Source organism: Ictalurus furcatus, chromosome 2 (genome assembly GCF_023375685.1).
Source record: "Ictalurus furcatus strain D&B chromosome 2, Billie_1.0, whole genome shotgun sequence".
NCBI lineage: Eukaryota > Metazoa > Chordata > Actinopteri > Siluriformes > Ictaluridae > Ictalurus > Ictalurus furcatus.
Window position 1 is genome coordinate 9,017,472 of NC_071256.1, and position 20,571 is coordinate 9,038,042.

The 20,571-nt window shown below is 38.2% G+C and overlaps 1 protein-coding gene across 2 annotated transcripts; it reads right to left on the reverse strand.

Moving 5' to 3' along the window:
* Nucleotides 1-1,735: 1,735 nt before the first annotated feature.
* On the reverse strand, nt 1,736-20,010 carry flvcr1 (FLVCR heme transporter 1). 2 transcript variants are annotated; one of them, XM_053646767.1, is made up of 10 exons: nt 19,115-20,010; nt 14,418-14,565; nt 13,935-14,075; nt 13,488-13,555; nt 12,776-12,879; nt 10,191-10,301; nt 7,167-7,272; nt 6,742-6,853; nt 3,992-4,053; nt 1,736-3,012 (listed from the first exon to the last, which is right to left on the reverse strand). In XM_053646767.1, exons 1-10 carry the CDS (start codon nt 19,754-19,756, stop codon nt 2,938-2,940), a joined length of 1,569 nt encoding a protein of 522 aa, XP_053502742.1. In that variant the 5' UTR covers nt 19,757-20,010; the 3' UTR covers nt 1,736-2,937. The 2 variants fall into 2 exon arrangements, with proteins under 2 accessions (XP_053502742.1, XP_053502751.1); XM_053646776.1 differs by lacking the exon at nt 1,736-3,012 and having other exon boundaries at nt 6,728-6,853.
* Between the last annotated feature and the right edge of the window lie 561 nt (nt 20,011-20,571).

Sequence of the window (20,571 nt, forward strand, 5' to 3'; positions counted from 1 at the left end):
TTTCAAAATGTCAGCCAGGCTGACATCAAAAACAAGCATGTTCTGTTAGAAAGATTCACTCCTGGACGTACCGTCCGTGACACAGTAGGGACATGCTTCTGATTTGTGAGGGAAAGTCAGCGATAGTGTTTTACAACAGTTCTGAATCCTCAGGCTAGTTTCCAGATGTTTGCATTACAGCAACCTGAATACATAAATATCGATTATAGACAACAGAATGAAGGTGGAGTCAGGAACAATGCTGCAGTGTGGTCAATGAGTAGTGCACTTTGCTCACATGAACATACGTATTAGACTGCAAAGTAATAAATAACAAGCCATCACATGGACATAAACACACAGTTGTTGACGATACAACATTTAGATCTGAAAGGAAATAATAAACACACTGTTACAACTGTGTTCTTTCCCGTGTACCACATTTCTGAAGCAAAAAAATTAAATAAAGTTATTAATCCCTATAAAGCAAAATTACATAACTTTAGAACCAACAACAGTATAGTTGTGCTGTTTTACAGGATGGAACAGTTCATTCTTTACTACATGGCTGCTGTTACTAACCCACCAACTCCAGTTATGCTTTTGCTATTTCACAGCAGAATCACAGAGAATCCTAAAGTCTCTCATTAAATCATGATTGTTCAGAAAATATTAAAACATGTGCCATAGGAACGTGTGCAGTTTATGTTTTGTATTGGCTCAGAAGTAACTGCAAAGGCACGGTGTAAAAAAATAGGAATTGAGCATCATGACATTAAAAGGAATGTCATAATTGTGTAATTTGCTAGCTAAACCGACAACATACACACTAATGGCTTTGCACATTACATTATCAGGTAAAACTACTCGATGTGCGAGGGCTGTTTCTCAGCGTTACAACTAACATGTGCTTACATGGTCCCTTCAGCTACCATGACTACCCCATAATCATCTTTAACTGGAAATAAACTCCTTCATAGTGACCATGGCTGATGTTTTATGCTTTATGAAGGGTGGGAAAATCCTGTGCTCTGCTTTACAGATGCACGGTTGAGAAGTGCTGAATGCGGCACTGATTTGTGCTTTAATTGCTCAGTCAATCTTGGGCATTTATCTTGCTGATTTACAATCGCAATTCCAAAAACGTTGGGACACGGTGTAAAATGTAAATAAGAACAGAATGCAATGATTTACAAATCTTATAAACCCATATGTTATTCACAATAGAACATAGAAAAATGTACCATTTTAAGAAAAAATAAGGTCATTTTGAATTTGATTGCTGCAACACGTCTAAAAAAAACGTGGGCGGGGTAATTGGCAACAAGTCAGAAACATGATTGGGTATAAAAAGAGTATCTTCAAGTATCTTAAAAATTGTACATTTCCTCAGTTTAAACATTTGATATGTTTTCGATGTTCTATTGCGAATAACATGGGTTTATGAAATTTGCAGATCATTACATTCGGTTTTTATTTACATAGCATCCCAACTTTTTTGGAATTAGGGTTATAATGCAACGCATGGACAAAAATAAAACTAATCACAAGACATTAAAAAGCATTAGGTAGAGATGGGGAAAAGAAACCTAAATGTTATCAAAATAAACCAATCAGGAATAAGGCTTGGCTACTATAATACTTAACTATCGAGTGCCATTAACAACATCATTAAAAATTAATTCATTTTTTTTGCTTTTGTTTTTCTACTTCAGACTGTGTGCGCACATCGGGACCTCACAGAACAAAACAGATAAAAAATGTTACTTAGGGTTTTATTTAAATGTGAAGTTTTAAAAAAACATGGCACTTTGTGCAGAGTTTGCCAGGTTTAAACAAAATTCCCATCCAAACAAACAAACACCTCAAAACCTACCGACTTGAAACTAGAACAAAATGTTCAGACATGGGAAAAGCTAGGCATATTTTTATTCGTTTCCTCACTCTTTTTGTGGGAAAAGTTAAGAGCAGTGAACATTTTGGATTTTTTATATAGTGTATATATATACACACACACACTACCAGTCAAAAGTTTAGACATTATTTTTATTTATTTAAAAAATATATATTTATTATTAATTATTATTCCACAGTTTATAATAATAATAATAAAGTCATGAAAACTCTGGAGTAACACAAAAGGAACTATGGGAATTATGTTGTGATAAAAAACTGAAATGAATCAAAAATAATTTTGTATTTTAGCATCTTCAAAGTGGACACCCTTTTTGCCTAGATTTTCCAGAAATGTATTCTTGGCATTTTCTCTTGGCACAATAATATTTTTGCTTACAAGACTGATTTCAACACCGATTTTTAATCATACACCTTCAGATAAAAAGATTTTTAAGATCAGGAGAAACATTTCAGTGTTTCAGTCTCCAAAGTGTCTCCAAACTTTTGACTGGTAGTGTGTGTGATTCTTAAAGAAACCCAGAAGCACTTGGAGTGCATCTGGCTTTATAAAAGAATCTGATCACATGTCCAACGACCGTTTCTGAACTTTCTGAAATGTAAAGAACCCAAATCTGTTGTCAACTTAAATAACAGTTTGTTGATATGGAAAGGACATTGTTGCTTTCAACATAGTTAGCTTTCTTACTTAGACAGAAAGCTTTCCAGAAGTTTCCACAGGACTAAGGTTATATAATTTAAAAATAAATAAATAAAAATAAAGTTGTTATAATTTGTGAATTAAAAATGCCTCCCCTGACTGTTTTCCAGGTCAAATAAATAAATAAATCCCTTTCTGATATAGACCACGCCCACTTCTGGTTTAAATCCGAATATGAAAACAGATACGAATATTTTGAGCACTAAACAGATACAGATAATGGCATTAAAGCTTACTCAGCAATTTCAACAACTCCATGAGTAATTACAGTATAGAAAATTCAAGTAAGCCAGGCTGGGTTTGCGATGATGGTGGTGTGGAGGTGGAGCACAGTCTCTGTGGGCTTACAGTGTGGTCTCGCGTGATAAATCCAGCTTTACACCATTGGCCGCCTTCTCCACAGGACACTCAGTAGGAAGCTTAAAAGAGCACAAGTATTTGTTTAGCATTACTTTTTGGAAAAATGTCACACAACACGGTTTAAGGCAGAGGAATTTAATCTGTGGGGAAGGGATTACAAAATGGGTGAGAGTTGAGATGGAAAATATAAAAAGTGAATATTTAAATGTTTCTTATTAGACCGGACACCCTTTTACGCATTTTGTGCAAGTACACCACATTTTAACACCTAAGAACGGACTATTTTCCCCCTCAAACACAGCAGAAAGCCACTCTCTGAAAGCCCCGCCCCCTTTCCACCCATTTCACAATAGTGATGGCACCATGCTCAGAGCGTGGAAGATGCACTGATGCAGCACCCGCACGTTCTCTCGAAGGGTAAATGGAGAAGGAAATCTGAGTTCACTGAAAATGGCTTGAGCAGCAAATCAATATTTGTTTGTTGATAATTTATTGCCATGCCAGCTACTGTGGCTATTTTCATGGTGAGTAGCAGGTTAAAATGTAAGGAAAATTGACAAAAGATTTAACGTTTATTTCCGATTAAAAAAAAAAAAAGAACCTAAAACTAAATCTGGCCTCACTTCATTAAAAATCTTTTCATATGAATCCATCGAATGAAGAACAAGAAAAACAACAACAAAAAAATCCTACAGGAGTTGAAACCATCAAAGTCTATTAAAATTTGCCTCAAAGATACTGGACTTTGGCATAAGGGGCATAAAGGAGGATCTTCCAGAAGATTAATAAATGTGGGACTAGCCATTAGTCTTTTTCTAGGATTTCTAGCATGTCTGCTGTATTATAAGAGTCATTTTATAAATGCAACATGAAATACTAATTACGTTTAAGGCTCTCCTGAAAGCTGATAAACTATGGTCAATCTTCTGTGCAAGAGATATGCATCTTTCAAAAAGAAGATAAGGAGAAAAGACAAGAAGAAAAACGAAAACAAAAATCAAGCCAAACTTAAAAGTCAGTAAATAAGCTGATACATACCGCCTGACATTTGCTGTTGCCTATATTGATGTCATTTCTTTTCAGCTCTGATTTTATCAACGCTGAAAGCAAAGATGATAAAAATAAGTTTCACACCTTGTATTTATTCCAATGTTTGTGTATACAGTGCATCCAGAAAGTATTCACAGCGCTTCACTTTTTCCACATTTCGTTATGTTACAGTCTTATTCCAAAAAGGATTAAATTCATTATTTTCCTCAAAATTCTACAAACAATACCCCATAATGACAACGTGAAGAAGTTTGTTTGAAATCTTTGCAAATTTATTAAAAATAAAAAACAAAAAAGCACATGTACATAAGTATTCACAGCCTTTTGCCATGACCTCAAAATTGAGCTCAGGTGCATCCTGTTTCCACTGAATTTCTGAAAAAAACAGATAAAAACCCACCCTCTTCCGTGAACACCTAACCAACCCATTTAAAAAAAAAATATATATATATATATATATATATATATATATATATATATATATATATATATATATATATTTTTTTTTTTTTTTTTTTTTTTAAAGTACTCTGGCACTTACACCTCTACTCTGTGCACTTTGCTTTTTCTGGAACTCAATTAACAGATCTTGTATGGTAGCACTACTTGTATTGTTCTCTGCTTGATATATCGCTTTGATTGCATTTTCTCATTTGTATGTCGCTTTGGATAAAAGCGTCTGCTAAATGAATAAATGCAAACGTAAATGTAATGATCATCCTTGAGATGTTTCTACAACTTGATTGGAGTGCACCTGTGGTAAATTCAGCTGATTGGACATGATTTGGAAAGGCACACACCTGTCTATATAAGGTCCCACAGTTAACAATGCATGTCAGAGCACAAACCAAGCCATGAAGTCCAAGGAATTGTCTGTAGACCTCCGAGACAGGATTGTATCGAGGCACAGATCTGGGGAAGGGTACAAAAACATTTCTGCAGCACTGAAGGTCCCAGTGAGCACAGTGGCCTCCATCATCCGTAAATGGAAGAAGTTTGGGACCACCAGGACTCTTCCTAGAGTTGGCCGCCCGGCCAAACTGAGAGATCAGGGAGAAGGGCCTTAGTCAGGGAGGTGACCAAAAACCCGATGGTCACTCTGACAGAGCTCCAGCGTGTCTCTGTGAAGAGAGGAGAACCTTCCAGAAGAACAACCATCTCTGCAGCACTCCACCAATCAGGCCTGTATGGTAGAGTGGCCAGACGGAAGCCACTCCTCAGTAAAAGGCCCATGATAGCCCGCCTGGAGTTTGCCAAAAGGCACCTGAAGGACTCTCAGACCATGATGAAACAAAATTCTCTGGTCTGATGAAACAAAGATTGAACTCCTTGGCCTGAACAGCAAGTGTCATGTCTGGAGGAAACCAGGCACCAGTCATCACCTGGCAAATACCATCCCTACAGTGAAGAATGATGGTGGCAGCATCATACTGTGGGGATGTTTTTCAGCAGCAGGAACTGGGAGACTAGTCAGGATCGAGGGAAAGATGAATGCAGCAATGTACAGAGACATCCTTCATGAAAACCTGCTCCAGAGCACTCTGGACCTCAGACTGGGGCGAAGGTTCATCTTCCAACAGGACAACGACCCTAAGAACACAGCCAAGATAACAAAGGAGTGGCTTCAGGACAACTCTGTGAATGTCCTTGAGTGGCCCAGCCAGAGCCCAGACTTGAACCCGATTGAACATCTCTGGAGAGATCTGAAAATGGCTGTGCACTGACGTTCCCCATCCAACCTGATGGAGCTTGAGAGGTCCTGCAAAGAAGAATGGGAGAAACTGCCCAAAAATAGGTGTGCCAAGCTTGTAGCATCATACCCAAAAAGACTTGAGGCTGTAAGTTGTGCTAAAGGTGCTTCAACAAAGTATTGAGCAAAGGCTGTGAATACTTATGTACATGTGCTTGTTTTTTTTAAGTTTTTTTTTAATACATTTGAAAAGATTTCAAACAAACTTCTTTCATGTTGTCATTATGGGGTATTGTTTGTAGAATTTTGAGGAAAATAATGAATTGAATCCATTTTGGAAAAGGCTGTAACATAAAATGTGGGAAAAGTGAAGCGCTGTGAAAACTTTCCGGATGCACTGTATATACACACACAGTGGTGCGTGAAAGTTTGGGAACCTTTTAGAATTTTCTACATTTCTGCATAAATATGACCTAAAACATCAGGATTTTCACCTGGCCCAGATGCAGCAAAACAGGCCCAAACCATGATACAACCACCACCATGTTTCACAGATGGGATAAATCTGGAATGCAGGGTTTTCCTTTCGCCAAACATAACGCTTCTCATTTAAAGCAAAAAAGTTCTATTTTGGTCTCATCCATCCACAAAACATTTTTCCTACTTGCCTTCTGGCTTGTCCACGTGATCGTTAGCAAACTGCAGAAGGGCAGCAATGGTCTTTTTCGAGAGCTGACAACACCCGACTTTAATCTCACCATCAAATTAAACTGCTAATCCTAGTTCTTCACATACTTTTCCCCATTCACAGATGTAAAATTGGATCACTTAACCTCAATCAACTAATGACCAAGTATAATATTTTTGTCTCATGCATTTAACTGGGTTCTCGTTGTCTACTTTTAGGAAAATCAGATGATGTTTTAGATCATATTTATGCAGATATATAGAAAATTCTAAAATGGGTTCACAAACTTTCAAGCACCACCACTCATCATTTGCAGTAACCTAAATAAATACATTATCAGACAAACCCAGGAAGTGTAACCTGTTAAAATGATGCCGATGAATATCCAGGCACACAGGAAGATGTTTCCGACCAGCGGATTGTAGTCTGTGGTGAGCTTCCCTTGAATAAATGTGAAAATGATCCCAAACAACTGCATTTGATAAAGACACACACACACACCCACACACACACACACCCACACACACACACGTTAATTCAGGACAGCTCCATCTACAGAGGCAGCAGGAGGAGAAGACCAACATGTTTCCTTCACTTCACTATCGCTTTAATCAAATGAAGGCAAATGAAAGCTGTGGAAGAGACACATGGCCATGACTCATGTGGATGTGTAGGAAAATTTGCTCGGCATCATGGCTATTGCGTGACATTGAAGGGAAGGTGTGTGGGGAAATGAAGTAGACTGGTTTATTCAAATAAGACTATTAAAAGGGCGATCATTTTACCTGAGCGAATGCATTAAGAAGACCGGATGAAGTGCCTTCGGACTCTGGGTAGGTGATTTCAACAGCAAATTCGAAACCAATGGGCAGGTATCCGGTCATAAAAAACCTATTCAACACAATGGAAGATATGTGGCTCAACAAATCGCTAACATTTCATGTGATAAACACAGTAAAAGGTTTAATATCTTAAAATGATTCGATGCAAGGTCGGGCATAAAAATTCAACGGACGTCTCGTGAGCAATAAGCATCAAAGTTGCCAGACACAGGGCTTTTATTTTTCAGTCTTTGGTCAGCTTCCATCTACCAGCCAGCTCTCTGTTCTTCTTCCAAACACTTTTTTTTTTTAAACCGCTGTTCATACAGCATCACAGGGCAGTGTAACACATTCAGAGGACAGCACTATCCTCCCACTTGCTCATACACGAGCTCCCACACAGAGAGCACAGGCAGTTTTGCACTCTCGACTCCCGGTAACTCGCAACGTCTCAACAACAGGGTGGACACTATTCTGTTGTGCCACTCAGGAGGCCGCTGTCACACACAGGTTTTAATCACAAAGAGTATTTGCTGTTCTTCAGGCTTTAAATTGTACAATACACATGTAATTTCAGTGAAATTAAGAATTTGCAAGGACCTGCAGATACTTCAGCTCAATCGTGCATTTTCTAGTCAAGGATTGGTATTTAAACAGTACTTATTTTAATTTACATTATCAGATATAATTTAAATTATCATTAAAGTGATCAGTTACTGTTAGCAACTTATAGTACTCCAATTAGATTCCACTCAAAAGTGTAAATGATTTTAGTTTAATACATGAATTTCTATTTTGAGTGAAACGCTAAATCATACATTTTATAAATCATAATAATAAAATGTTGCTGTTATATAAAATAATAATCAGCGATGTAGTGGAGTGATGCAGCCTAACACAAAGCCTGAGGTGTTTACTGGACTGCTTACTATTATAAATTTTTATTAATTAAAGAACAATTCTTTGTACTTTTTATCAGTTTATAGTAACGTTTAATGTTCTGGAACATCCGTGAAAAGTTGGTTCATGTTTTCACTTATGTTCCAGCAGCTGCATATATGTGCTTTGAATGAGACAAAAACAAACAATAAAAAAAAATGGCGTCAAACCAAATTGGTAGTATTTCAAACAGCATGGAAGGAGAGCCTCCTTCCAACTATAGAAAATCTCTGAGTGCTGCTAGATCAGTCTCTCTCTCTCCACCATAATTGCAGATAACAAAAATAGTCCTAAATTTTTATTCAATACTGTAGCAAAATTAACTAGGAATAAAACCACCAAAGAAACATGCATAAAATCATTATATAACAGCAATGAATTCATGAATTTGTTCATTGGCAAAATTGAAAATATTAGCCAAAAAATCAGACTATTAACTTAAAGCCAGACAGTATAATAACTAACCCTGTAGATAAGAATATGGCAATATAACATTAGTGACTAGAATGTTTTATTCCCCTTAGAGAGACTGAACTAATGTCACTAATTTCTTCATCAAAAAGAATCATTTCTATCTTTAGCATTAGCTATGATCCCAAATCATTTAAACTAGCAGTTATCAAGCCCCTGATTAAAAAACCTGACCTTAACCCGTCAGTTGTCCAGCTATAGGCCAATCTCAGACCTCCCCTTTATCTCCAAGATCTTAGAAAAGGTTGTAGCAAAGCAGCTATGCTCGTGCCTACGTAGGAATAACATTCATGAAATGTATCACTCAGGATTTAGGCCTCACCATAGCACAGAGACAGTGCTGGTTTAAGTAGTAAACGACCTACTACTGGCCTCTGATCAGGGTTGTGTCTCCTTGGTTGTGTTGCTTGACTTTAGTGCAGTTTTTGATACTACAAACCATACTATTCTCCTTGATAGACTAGAAAATGTTGTTGGCATTAAAGGAATGGTCCTCTCCTGGCTCAGGTCTTATTTGACTGATTGCTATCAGTTCACAGATATGACTTCTCTATGCATACTGAGGTAAAGTTTGGTGTTCCACAAGGTTCTGTTTTAGGCCCACTGCTTTTTACTTTATATATGTTACCTCTAGGTCAAATTATTTGTGAACATGGAATTAGCTTCCACTGTTATGCTGATGACACACAGATGTATGTTTCAGCAAAGCCAGATGACAGACTAAGATAAGAAATATAATGTACCTACATTATGTGGAAAAAATGAGTTCATGCTTTCATCACCTCCAGGTTGGATTATTGTAATGCCTTACTGTCTGGATGTTCCAGTAGGAGCATAAACAAACTCCAGTTAGTCCAGAATGCAGCTGCAAGAGTCATTACTAAAACCAGAAGATATGACCACATCACCCCGATCTTATCCACACTGCAATGGCTCCTAGTAAAATTTCACAGTGACTATAAAATACTACTAAAGACCTATAAAGCACTGAATGGTCTCACACCACAGTACCCAAGTGAACTTTTGGTCTTTTATGATCAGCCACACCTACTTTGATCAAAAGATGCAGGCTATTTGTTGGTACCTCGAATAGTGAAGGCTACAGCATGGGGGAGAGCTTTCTCTTACAAAGCACCACAGTTATGGAACAGCCTTCCAATTAGTGTTCAGGACTCAGTTACAGTCTCATTGTTTAAGTCCAGGCTGAAAACATACAGGTGCATCTTTAAAAATTGTAATATCGTGGAGAAGTTCATTTTTTTTCTGTAAATTAATTCAAAAAGTGGAACTTTCATATCTTCTAGGTTCATTTCACATAGTATGAAATATTTCAAGCCTTTTTTGTTTTAATCTTGAGGATTACAGCTTACAGCTCATGGAAATCAAAAATCCATTATCTCAAAATATTAGAATAAAGAATTTATAATACAGAAATGTCGACCTGAGAGGAGCTCTAATCAGCTAATTAACTCAAAACACCTGCAAAGGTTTCCTCAGCCTTTAATCTCTCAGTCTGGTTCACACAACCATGATGATGACACTTGCGTCAACACTTGTTCAAGCATTTTCCCAACATACCCAAGTGCTCCTGCAGTGAAGAAGACCACGAGGAGATGGCCCAGGTCCAGCGTGAACGTGAACACCAGCATGCCGAGGAAGGAGAGAATGTACACGATCAGCGTCGTCATTCTGTGTGAGCAGAGAAATGTTACAGGTTTATTATCATTTGATAATATAGATTTAGGGTGTTTTCACAACTAGTTTGCTTGAGACTTCCAAACACTTGGAGAGGGGTTCAGCATGTATATGTGAACAGACCAAGTGATCTCAGACCCCCCTAAAAGAACCCAAAAGCGAACCATACTCAGGCCACCTCCGGAGGTGGTCTGTTTACGGTTCGTTTGTGGTTTGATTTCTTCAGGATATGTGAAAGCAATGAGGACCCGGTCTGCTTTGCGTTTTGTTTAGACATGTGTACCTGGAGGCTTGCCATACCTGCAGCCATGTTCCGTCACTACCGAAAACAACACAATTTTTCACCATGTCAGGTCGCGGGATCCTGTGGTCTCAGGAGAAGAGCTGTGCACTTATTGAAATTTGGAAAGAGGATTGCATTAAACACCAACTATCCTCGACACCTAAGAAAATAAGTGTTTCTTTTGTTTTCTCAAAAAATGAAGGAAAGAGGTTATAACAGAACAGCGCTACTTTATAGTTTTATATAGTAACATTAGTTCATGTAATATTATATATACACTGTTAATAAATGATACCCAAAATAATAACCAATGGTAATTAATAGAAACTTATTTTAAAGTGTTATTATTATTCTTTTCCGAGCTACAAAAGAAAGCACAGAAAGCTGAGGTTGGAGTTCTTATGAGCTGTGGTGTGAACAAGAAAGGGTCTGAGATCACTTTATTGCTGAAGATGACCAAAAAAAGAAACGGATTCTCTTTTGAGTCCACAATATTGTGAACACCAAAAGGACTGAGGTGACTTTCAATTTCAATTCAATTCAATTCAATTTTATTTGTATAGCGCTTTTTACAATAGACATTGTCTCAAAGCAGCTTTACAGAAATATCAACATATTCTGGACTAACTGGAGCTTATTTATATTCCTACTGGAACATCCAGACAGTAAGGCATTACAGTAATCTAATCTAGAGGTGACGAATGCATGAACTAGTATTTCCGCATCATGTAGTGACAATATGTTTCTTATTTTAGAAATATTTCTGAGATGAAAGAAGGCTATCCTAGTAATATTATCTACATGAGCATCAAATGATAGGCTGGAGTCAATAATCACTCCAAGGTCTTTAACTGCTGCACATGATGAAACAGAAAGACCATCCAGAGTAACCATGTGATCAGAAAGATTACTTCTAGCTACACATGGGCCTAATAAAAGTATTTCTGTTTTATCAGAATTAAGTAGAAGGAAGTTAGTTAACATCCAATGTCTAATGTCCTTTACACAATCCTCAGCTTTACTAAGCTTCTGTCTGTCCTCTGGCTTCGCTGAAACATACAACTGTGTATCATCAGCATAACAGTGGAAGCTAATTCCATGTTTACGAATAATTTGACCTAGGGGTAGCATATATAAAGTAAAGAGCAGTGGGCCTAAAACAGAACCCTGTGGAACTCCAAAAGTAACCTCAGTACGCATGGAGAATTCACCATTTACATCTACGAACTGATAACGATCGGTCAGATAAGACCTGAGCCAGGAGAGGACTGTTCCCTTAATACCAACAACATTTTCTAATCTATCAAGGAGAATAGTGTGATCTATAGTATCAACATTTAGTATCTTTCCTTTTCTGGTTCCCTTTAAGTGAACTAGGTTTGGTTCTTTTTAAATGAACTATATGTGAAAACACCCTTAAATAAAGATTTCATGGTCTACTTATAAATATTACTGCTTTGTAGCAGAGATGCTGGAACACTGTTTTATTGATCGTGTGCCACTTTTTTTTAATCTGTCCCTGAGTACAACGTGTGATTTAATCCCGTTAGTAGCTGTAAAACGGAGCCTACTGTTCATGATAGTTAGTTAATCTTCACACTGTCATAAACAGATTTAGCTGATCTCTTTACGCAACCTTCCTCCCATGATTGATGCGACCTACTTTTTTTTTTTTTTTTAGTGTGTTGTTTTAACCAAAGTAACTCATGAGTAACTACACTCAGCAACTGAATAAACATTCCAGCTAAAGATATGAACAGTGATCAAAGTGGTGTTGTACAGACATCATCTCAATTAGCAAACGATCTAAAGGTCATCAAGATGCCACTTGGCCACATTGTGCTAATACTGGGTGAAAGTGCATGTGCTATCTGGGATTCTGATAAAATTGATTATCAAATAAGAACAGAATGTAATTGACATATAGTAACCCTAACCGCTAAGAAACATTTTTGTTTTCTTTCCCCGAACCTGCGGTTTTTCCATCTTATCGCCACATTCCATTCTACAACAACTACAATTAAGTAATGTTAAGTTCTCCTAATATTTCACCAAGTTCAATTGAAATATACTTAGTGAACCATTAAACGACAATTACAAGCAGCAGTGTGAAAGCCAGTGAGGGTTAATCCTCTTAACTGCTCTGTAAGAAATCTGCTTATCTTTTATCCAAGATTTCACCTACTTGTAGGTTTTGGTACGATCCAGCCACAGCCCGCAAAGGATGGATCCTACCATTCCAGCCACGACCAGGGTGAGGCCGATTCTGCCTGCGTTCAGCTCCTCTCCCTGCAAGAAATCTGGTTAACGTGACATGTAGAACATAAGCGCCAGCTAGTTTTGCCAAAACCTGACTTTCTAATCTGGACAAGGCTCAATGTTTTTACTCAGAGCAGTCAGGGTATCAACATGAATGATGTATTCATTTTAACGTCCTTTGAGTATTTGTTTTGGTCAACTTAGGACAAAATGTCTGCTTGATGTTCTAAATGCCAAGTAGCACACGGTACTAATAAATTATTAATTTTATTAATAATTTATTAATAATAAAGGTTATCAGATTAAAGGTTGGTAACACAACTTGAGAGTTTCAGAGAGTTTTCTGTATAATTCAAATGAACGCAAACATTGAACCGAAACAATAATGATTATATACGTTTTACTTTTTAAAATAAATCTGAGAACCGTAGATCTCAAGAAATCGTGTGTTTGCGTACAATAGACAACACAGATGGGGATTTTTCATTCATTTTATTAATAGTTTTCCCCAAACTATATGATCATGATGGCTTGCATATTGTATTGAGACATTGTGCTAACCATCACTTAGTGACAGAGTCATAAATATGACAACATTTGAGCAATACAGAAGAAGGGAAAAAAAATGTTAAACCCACCTTATAATGAGTGATGATCATTTGGTTGAGGAGAGTGGACACTGAATAGAACGAGCCTGTCATGATGCCTGAAAAACATCCACCGGTTCCATTCAGCAAACTGATTAATAATTTAAAAACACTTTCATATGATACAGAAATCACCAGCGATAATTAAATAAAGCCACAGCCAGCTGCACCAGTCGACTCTAATATGCACGTATGAGTGGGACCTTGTAACGTAATAACGATTATATATATCACAAAATCAGATTTGGCTTTCAATGCCCAATTCATGAAGTCACACTGAATAACTGAGCGAATTACACTGATGAATGCTGCTCTCATGACAGGCTGTGGTTCGTCTTTAGCATTCTCTTTGGTGGCACACACTTGCTTACGTAAAAAAAAATAAGACATTGAGTGTTCTGCAGAACACTCATGCTGCGAGTGAATGACTGAACCCACCGTAACTCAGCAGGAGCAGGATGAACGGCTTGCTCTTGAACAGATTAATGATGGACTGCTTATAGGAATAATCTTCCGCTAGGCCTGTCGGCAAGACTGCCTGCGCTTGACTTGGGGGTAAAAGGGGTCTGTCTCGAATGACTGAGAGAGAGAGAGAGAGAGAGAGAGAGAGAAAGATCTAATAAGTTTTATCAGGCGCATAAAACTTATAGTACTGAAAAAAAATAAGGAAATAAACTAAACAAGGAATGCGGATATATCACCAGAACTGAAGTGAATAATCTCTACACGAGATCATTACTTTATAACCATTCTTCATACCCTTACTGTCTGCTACATTTTAACATAAAAACTACAGGCTTTGGTGCATTACATCACTCTCAAACACTGTGTCTCTTCATGTCTATGTTGACTATCCGATTTCTTTCTTCACTCTGGTATGGCAGTTTGACATATTGGCCTGAATGGATTAAAAACACTTACCAATGACTGTCAAAATGAAGAGCAAGGTGGAGATGGCAGCTGTCCCATAGAACATTATGCTTATATTGTAGCCCATCTGTTCTTTACCTTCCTCTGGTGTGTTAGGGACCAGGACAGGAGGGAGCAGAAACCCTATGGCTACACCCAGCTGTGAGAGTGTGTGTGTATGTGTGTGAGTGTGAGTGTGTGTGTGTGAGAGAGAGCGAGAGAGAGAGAGAGAGAGAGAGAGAGAGAGAAAGAGGGGTATGAACATGCGATTCATTGATTGGCACATCACATCACACTTTAAAAAATATTTCACTTTATCAGGATTGCACCTCAGGAGGTTTCTATTTTGCACTTTATACACAAAATCACCATGCTAAGCAATGCTGTAGGCTATACTTGATTACAATATTAAACAAATAAATAAACAAAACAAACAAACAAACAAACAATAAACCAAACATACCTCCGTATACATTCTCCAACATCTAGAACATGGACTAAAATGCACCACAAAATCATTTTTGCGATATATTTATTTTTACGCCCACTGTTCTTGCATTGTAAATAATGAGAACATTAAGTTCTCAACAACTGGAAACTGGACAGTTGAAGATTATAAATCATTGCCTGGCAATCTGACCTCTTCATCAACATGGAGTTTCTACCCCCAGTCCTGTAGTTCACTGGATGTATTTTTGTTTTCTGCCTGCGTTCTAATCACGTACAACAGATCGTGCAACGCTGATCGGATCTCGCTATACAGCTGTCTTGATATACTGCAAGTTAATTTTTAAAAAAAAATTTTTTATGTGTACCTAATAAATACGACTGAACTTGATATGGTGACTAACAATATGGGCACTATGCTCTCTAATGCTCTAGATAATGTTACCTCTATCAAATTAAAAAAAAAGTTAGAGAGAAACACCCTGCACCATAGTGCAATAGTCATATTCATGGTCTCAAGAGAGCAACTCATAATATTGGACGCAAATGGAAAAAGACTCATCAAGAAGGTTTTCGAATTGTGTGGAAGTACAGTATGTCTAGCCAAAAACAGGCTCTAAAAGCTGCTAGGGCAGAGTATCTACATAAACTCATAGAAAGTAACCAAAACCATCCTAGGTTATTATTCAATACAATATCTAGATTAGCAAATAATAAGACTTCGCCCAAACTGAATATTCCAACAAAGTTTAGTAGTAATGACTTCATGGATTTCTTCACTAAGAAAATTGAAAAGCACGACATATAATTGGAAATGTACAACCAACAGCAGCAACACAGGTTTTAGCCCCCAATATCGTCTCCCAAGTACAACTGCAGTCTGGACAGAAAGAGTTTACCAAACTTATCAACACATCAAAATCAACCACATGTATTCTAGATCCCATACCCACTAATTTAATGAAAGAGTTGCTTCCTGTAGTAGGAGAACCTCTTCTCAATATTATTAACTCCTCGTTATCTCTATATCACATCCCGAGAACATTCAAGCTGCCGGTTATTAAGGCTCTCATTAAGAAACCACAACTAAATCCCAGAAACTAGAAAATTACAGACCAATCTCAAACCTTCCACTTATGTCTAAAATACTAGAAAAGGTTGTGTCTGCTCAATTATGCTCCTTTTTGCAGAATAAAGGTTTCTATGAAGAATTTCAATCAGGTTTCATGCCCAGGGACTGCACTTGTCAAAATTACAATTGACTTACTCCTAGCATCTGACCACGGCTGCATTTCACTGCTTGTTCTACTTGATCTCTGTGCTGCGGTCGACACCATAGATCACGACATACTCTTAGATAGATTACAAAACTACAATGGTATTCAGGGACAGGCATTAAAATGGTTTAGATCCTACCTGTCTGACCACTAACAATTTGTTTGTTTAAATGATGAACTTTCTAACGTAATGACAGTAAAGTATGGTGTGCCGCAAGGATCGGTGTTAGGCCCCCTGCTGTTTTCTGTATTCATGCTGACCCTTGGAAATACTATTATAAAACAGGACTAATTTCCACTGTTATGCTGATGTTTCTACAAGACCAGATGAAATTTCTAAGTTTTCCACGTTGACAGAATGTGTTAAAGACATTAAAGACTGTATGACCGGTAATTTTCTTTTACTAAAGTCTGATAAAACAGAGATATTGATAATTGGACCAAAAATATGTACACAAAAGCTCTTAGAATACAATCTATATTTAGAAGGATGTACAGTTACTTCATCCACTACAGTTAAAGACCTGGGTGTTATATTAGACGGCAACCTGTCATAGGAAAAATCATATTTCTCAGCCTTCTTCCACCTTAACACCTTTGACTGGTGATGTATTCATTTTAACATCCTTTGAGTATTTGTTTTGGTCAACTTAGGACAAAATGTCTGCTTGATGTTCTGAATGCCAAGTAGCACACGGTACTAATAAATTATTAATTTTTATTTTCTTTTAAAGTTTAAATAAATCATTGATCCATTACTCATGACTATATGAGAACGACTCATAAGAATACTTTAAAACAAATGACTTTTATAAATCAAACTTCTTTCAGAGGAGACTGCAAACATACTTCCACGCATTTAGCTATCGAGATGCAACAGGAAATCGCATCATTTACTCTCTGTAACAAAGCAGCGGGAATAAAGGTTATCAGGTTAAAGGTTGGTAACACAACTTGAGAGTTTCAGAGAGTTTTCTGTATAATTCAAATGAATGCAAACATTGAACCGAAACAATAATGATTATATACGTTTTACTTTTTAAAATAAATCTGAGAAACGTAGATCTCAAGAAATCGTGTGTTAGCGTACAATAGACAGCATGGATGTGGATTTTTCACTCATATTATTAATAGTTTTCCCCAAAACTATATGATCATGATGGCTTGCATATTGTATTGCCATAACTCTGACACATAAACCTGTTATAAAGAGAATATGATTAAGACCTTGCTGTGTGAAGAAAAGCTAAGAAGGCGCCCTCATATCTTTTTTGGTCTTATCTTTCATTGTACCTGAAGATGTTGTATTTAAGCCATGTGTTTTTACAGACATGGCTTCTTCCATCTTAGAAATATTACCAAGCTACGTAACATCTTATCCGTTTCTGATGCAGAAAAACTAGTTCATGCATTCATGACCTCAAGACTAGATTATTGTAATGCACTGCTAGGTGGTGGTCCTGCATCCTCAATAAATAAGCTACAGTTAGTCCAAAATGCAGCTGCTAGAATTCTTACCAAATCACAAAAATATGAACACATTACACCGATTTTATCATCTCTACATTGGTTACCTGTACAATAAGTTCTGTATCGATTATAAAATACTACTACTCACCTATAAAGCCCTAAACAGACAAGCTCCTTTATATTTAACCAATCTTCTATCATGTTACAATCCTTCACACTTTAAGGTCACAAAACCCTGGACTTTTTATAATACAGAGGATACCAAAGAAGGTTTTGCACATTTAGCTCCTAAACTCTGGAATAGCCTTCTTGAAAATGTTCAGGGTTCAGACACGATAACAACTGCACATAGTTACAGTATCTCTGCCTGAAATTCAATGAACAGCTGCCACACTTCTCCATTTGTTTCCTGTTCCTACCTTGGGACGCCCATCCCGAGGTAATCAGTGAATGTGCCAGCTCCAGCTCAGAACCTGTCTCTACGAAGAGACAAACGCCTGCGAAGACTTTGGCTGATACCAACGCTCTACACATGTTGCTCCTGGGGTAGCAGTAGGCCTGAACTGTTCTGCTCTTGGGCAGGCCTGGTGCCCTACTTCTGGATTTCTCATCGCCTGGAGGCCAGTCACTGTTCCTGAGGATGGCCCCATAATGGACAGCCTAGGGACACTTGGAAGCTGTGAAGATGGCACTGGACTGCAACTGATGCGGGCAGTTTTGGTGCGGTGTCTTTTTGTGCCCGGGTCTCCATCAGTGGACAGCGCATGAGTTCAGCAGAATAGACTTCATGTTGAGACTGTGTGGTGAATCTCCTGATTACACAGCTGCATGTTTGTTTTATCATGTAGCACACAGTTATAGAAGGGATTTTTTTTTTTTTTACAACTACACTATCCACTGTTAACCAAATGAGGATGAATTTCCTCATTTGTATTTATTTTATATTTTTTATTATAATATATAAAATTTATATATTTCTGTAAAGCTGCTGTGACAATGTCAATTGTGAAAAGGGCTATACAAATAAAACTGAATTGGATTTTTAAAAAAAACAACAAAAAAACTACAGACACCATCACAGAAATTCTAATGGTTTCCACTATAAATAACATTACAAAGACAGTAAAACCATTACCAAATGTCAAAGGTGTTCTATTGGTCCTTAGTTTGTATCCACTAGACATAACATACCACCAATAGAAGGCAACAGATTACCAGCAGAGACCCATGGGACCATTACAGCTTCCATTAAAACCAATACAATTCACATTATAACCATTAAAACCATTACAGATTCTTTGATGGTTTCTATTGTTTTTTAAAGCAGGATTTGCTGAAGGGGAACTTGTTGGAACTTTAAGGGAGTGTAAACATTTGAGAATGACAGAAAGGTGGGTTCCTGAAGAAAGTGCACTGTACATCACGCTCATATGAATAATCATGTGGAGGGAAAAAAAATCACATGACCAGGTTAAGAATAAAATAAAAGCAGAAGGAACAAAACCCCACACACACCTGGTTTCCCAGCACGGCTGTAGCACAGGCAGTGGACACCTCTCTCGGGCCAAACCACACTGAGGCGATTCTGGACGGCAGCCCGAGAATGAACACCTGAGCCACAGAGCACACGACCTGCGCTGCCATGGTGACCCAGAACAGCCCGGGCCCGGCGCTCGCGCACTTCATCCACGCGCCTGCACAGTTGAGTCCGGCCCCGATTAGCGCCGTTACACGCAGCCCCTTGCGGTCCAGCAACCAGGTAGCGGGGAAGATGAGCGGTATGTACGCCACCATGTACACCACCGACAGCCAGTCTATCATCACGTTCGTCACGCCGTAGAAGTGTGTAAATATGTTGCTGATGATACTGTACTGGATCCACTGAAACGCATTGAGCAGAGAGTACAGGCTGAAGATGGCGAGCACTGCGAAACGCCTGCGGTATAGCCGGGTCGGGAGAGGTTTCTGCTCCTCTCCGGGAAGCATTGCGTGGCTCTCCGCGGGTGAAAGCTCCCTCTCCGGCTCCTTCACTTCCCCCACGGCCACTTTCACTGCGCACTCCGTTACAATGTCGTACTGATCCTCGCTCCTGTCTCCGTCTGCGGCAGGTGTGTCTCCATGCCTCACTGGTTCCTGAAACATCTCACCCGCCACCATGATGATGTTTTCACCACTGCTTTCTTTACCATCCAGGACTTCAGTTCATCCGGCAGCGTCTGTGTAAAAGGCTGGGTTCTATCGAGTTAAAACTGAGCACTAATAAAGCCATGAGCCCCGCTTTATTCCTCAGTCTGACTCTGAAACCGGCTTTGAAACAGCGCGGAGTTACTGCATGTGATGACGGGAGGTGGCGTGGTGTATTTCCCGATCATCCTGTTCATGCTTCACGCCCACAAAGTTGGCCGTTTCAATTTCACTGGATATTTTTTCATTGGTTTACCGCGATGACGTCGTAGATGGGGCGGGATCCTAAAATGGCTGTCTAATTACTGTACAGCCACAAAATGGCGGACAAAGGGCTGTAAATAGGGGTGAACATTTTTGTCGCTGTTGCAGTTAGCTAGCTTTATTCGTTTGATGAAGATGATGAGTATTACGATGATGAATATTATAATTAAAAAGACATACAGCCAGGGGATTCACTTACAATAGGCATCAGATAAGCACAACCTTACACAACCCTGCTGAAAAATACAATAAAAACCTAATACAATAGAAAACAATTGAATTTGTTATGATTTAAATAGGAATTGTATTGGTTTTAATGGAAGCTGTAATGGTCCCATGAGTCTCTGCTGGTAATTTGTTGCCTCCTATTGGTGGAATGTTATGTCTAGAGGATGGCTATAAGGGACCTATAATAAGACCTAATATGTTAATGGTTAGCTGATGGTCTGTGATGGTATTTGTAGTGGAAACCATTAGAATTTCTGCAGTGGTTTCTAATTTTTTTCATCAGGGAAATAACAAAC

Excerpts from the sequence above, each read along its gene's own strand:
- flvcr1 (XM_053646767.1), bottom strand. The coding sequence starts at position 19,756 with ATGGTGGCGGGTGAGATGTTTCAGGAACCAGTGAGGCATGGAGACACA. Across the intron at positions 14,076-14,417 it reads CTTCATTTTGACAGTCATTG|TCATTCGAGACAGACCCCTT; the intron begins GTAAGTGTTTTT and ends TCTCTCTCTCAG. Across the intron at positions 10,302-12,775 it reads GATCGTACCAAAACCTACAA|AATGACGACGCTGATCGTGT; the intron begins GTAGGTGAAATC and ends CTGCTCACACAG.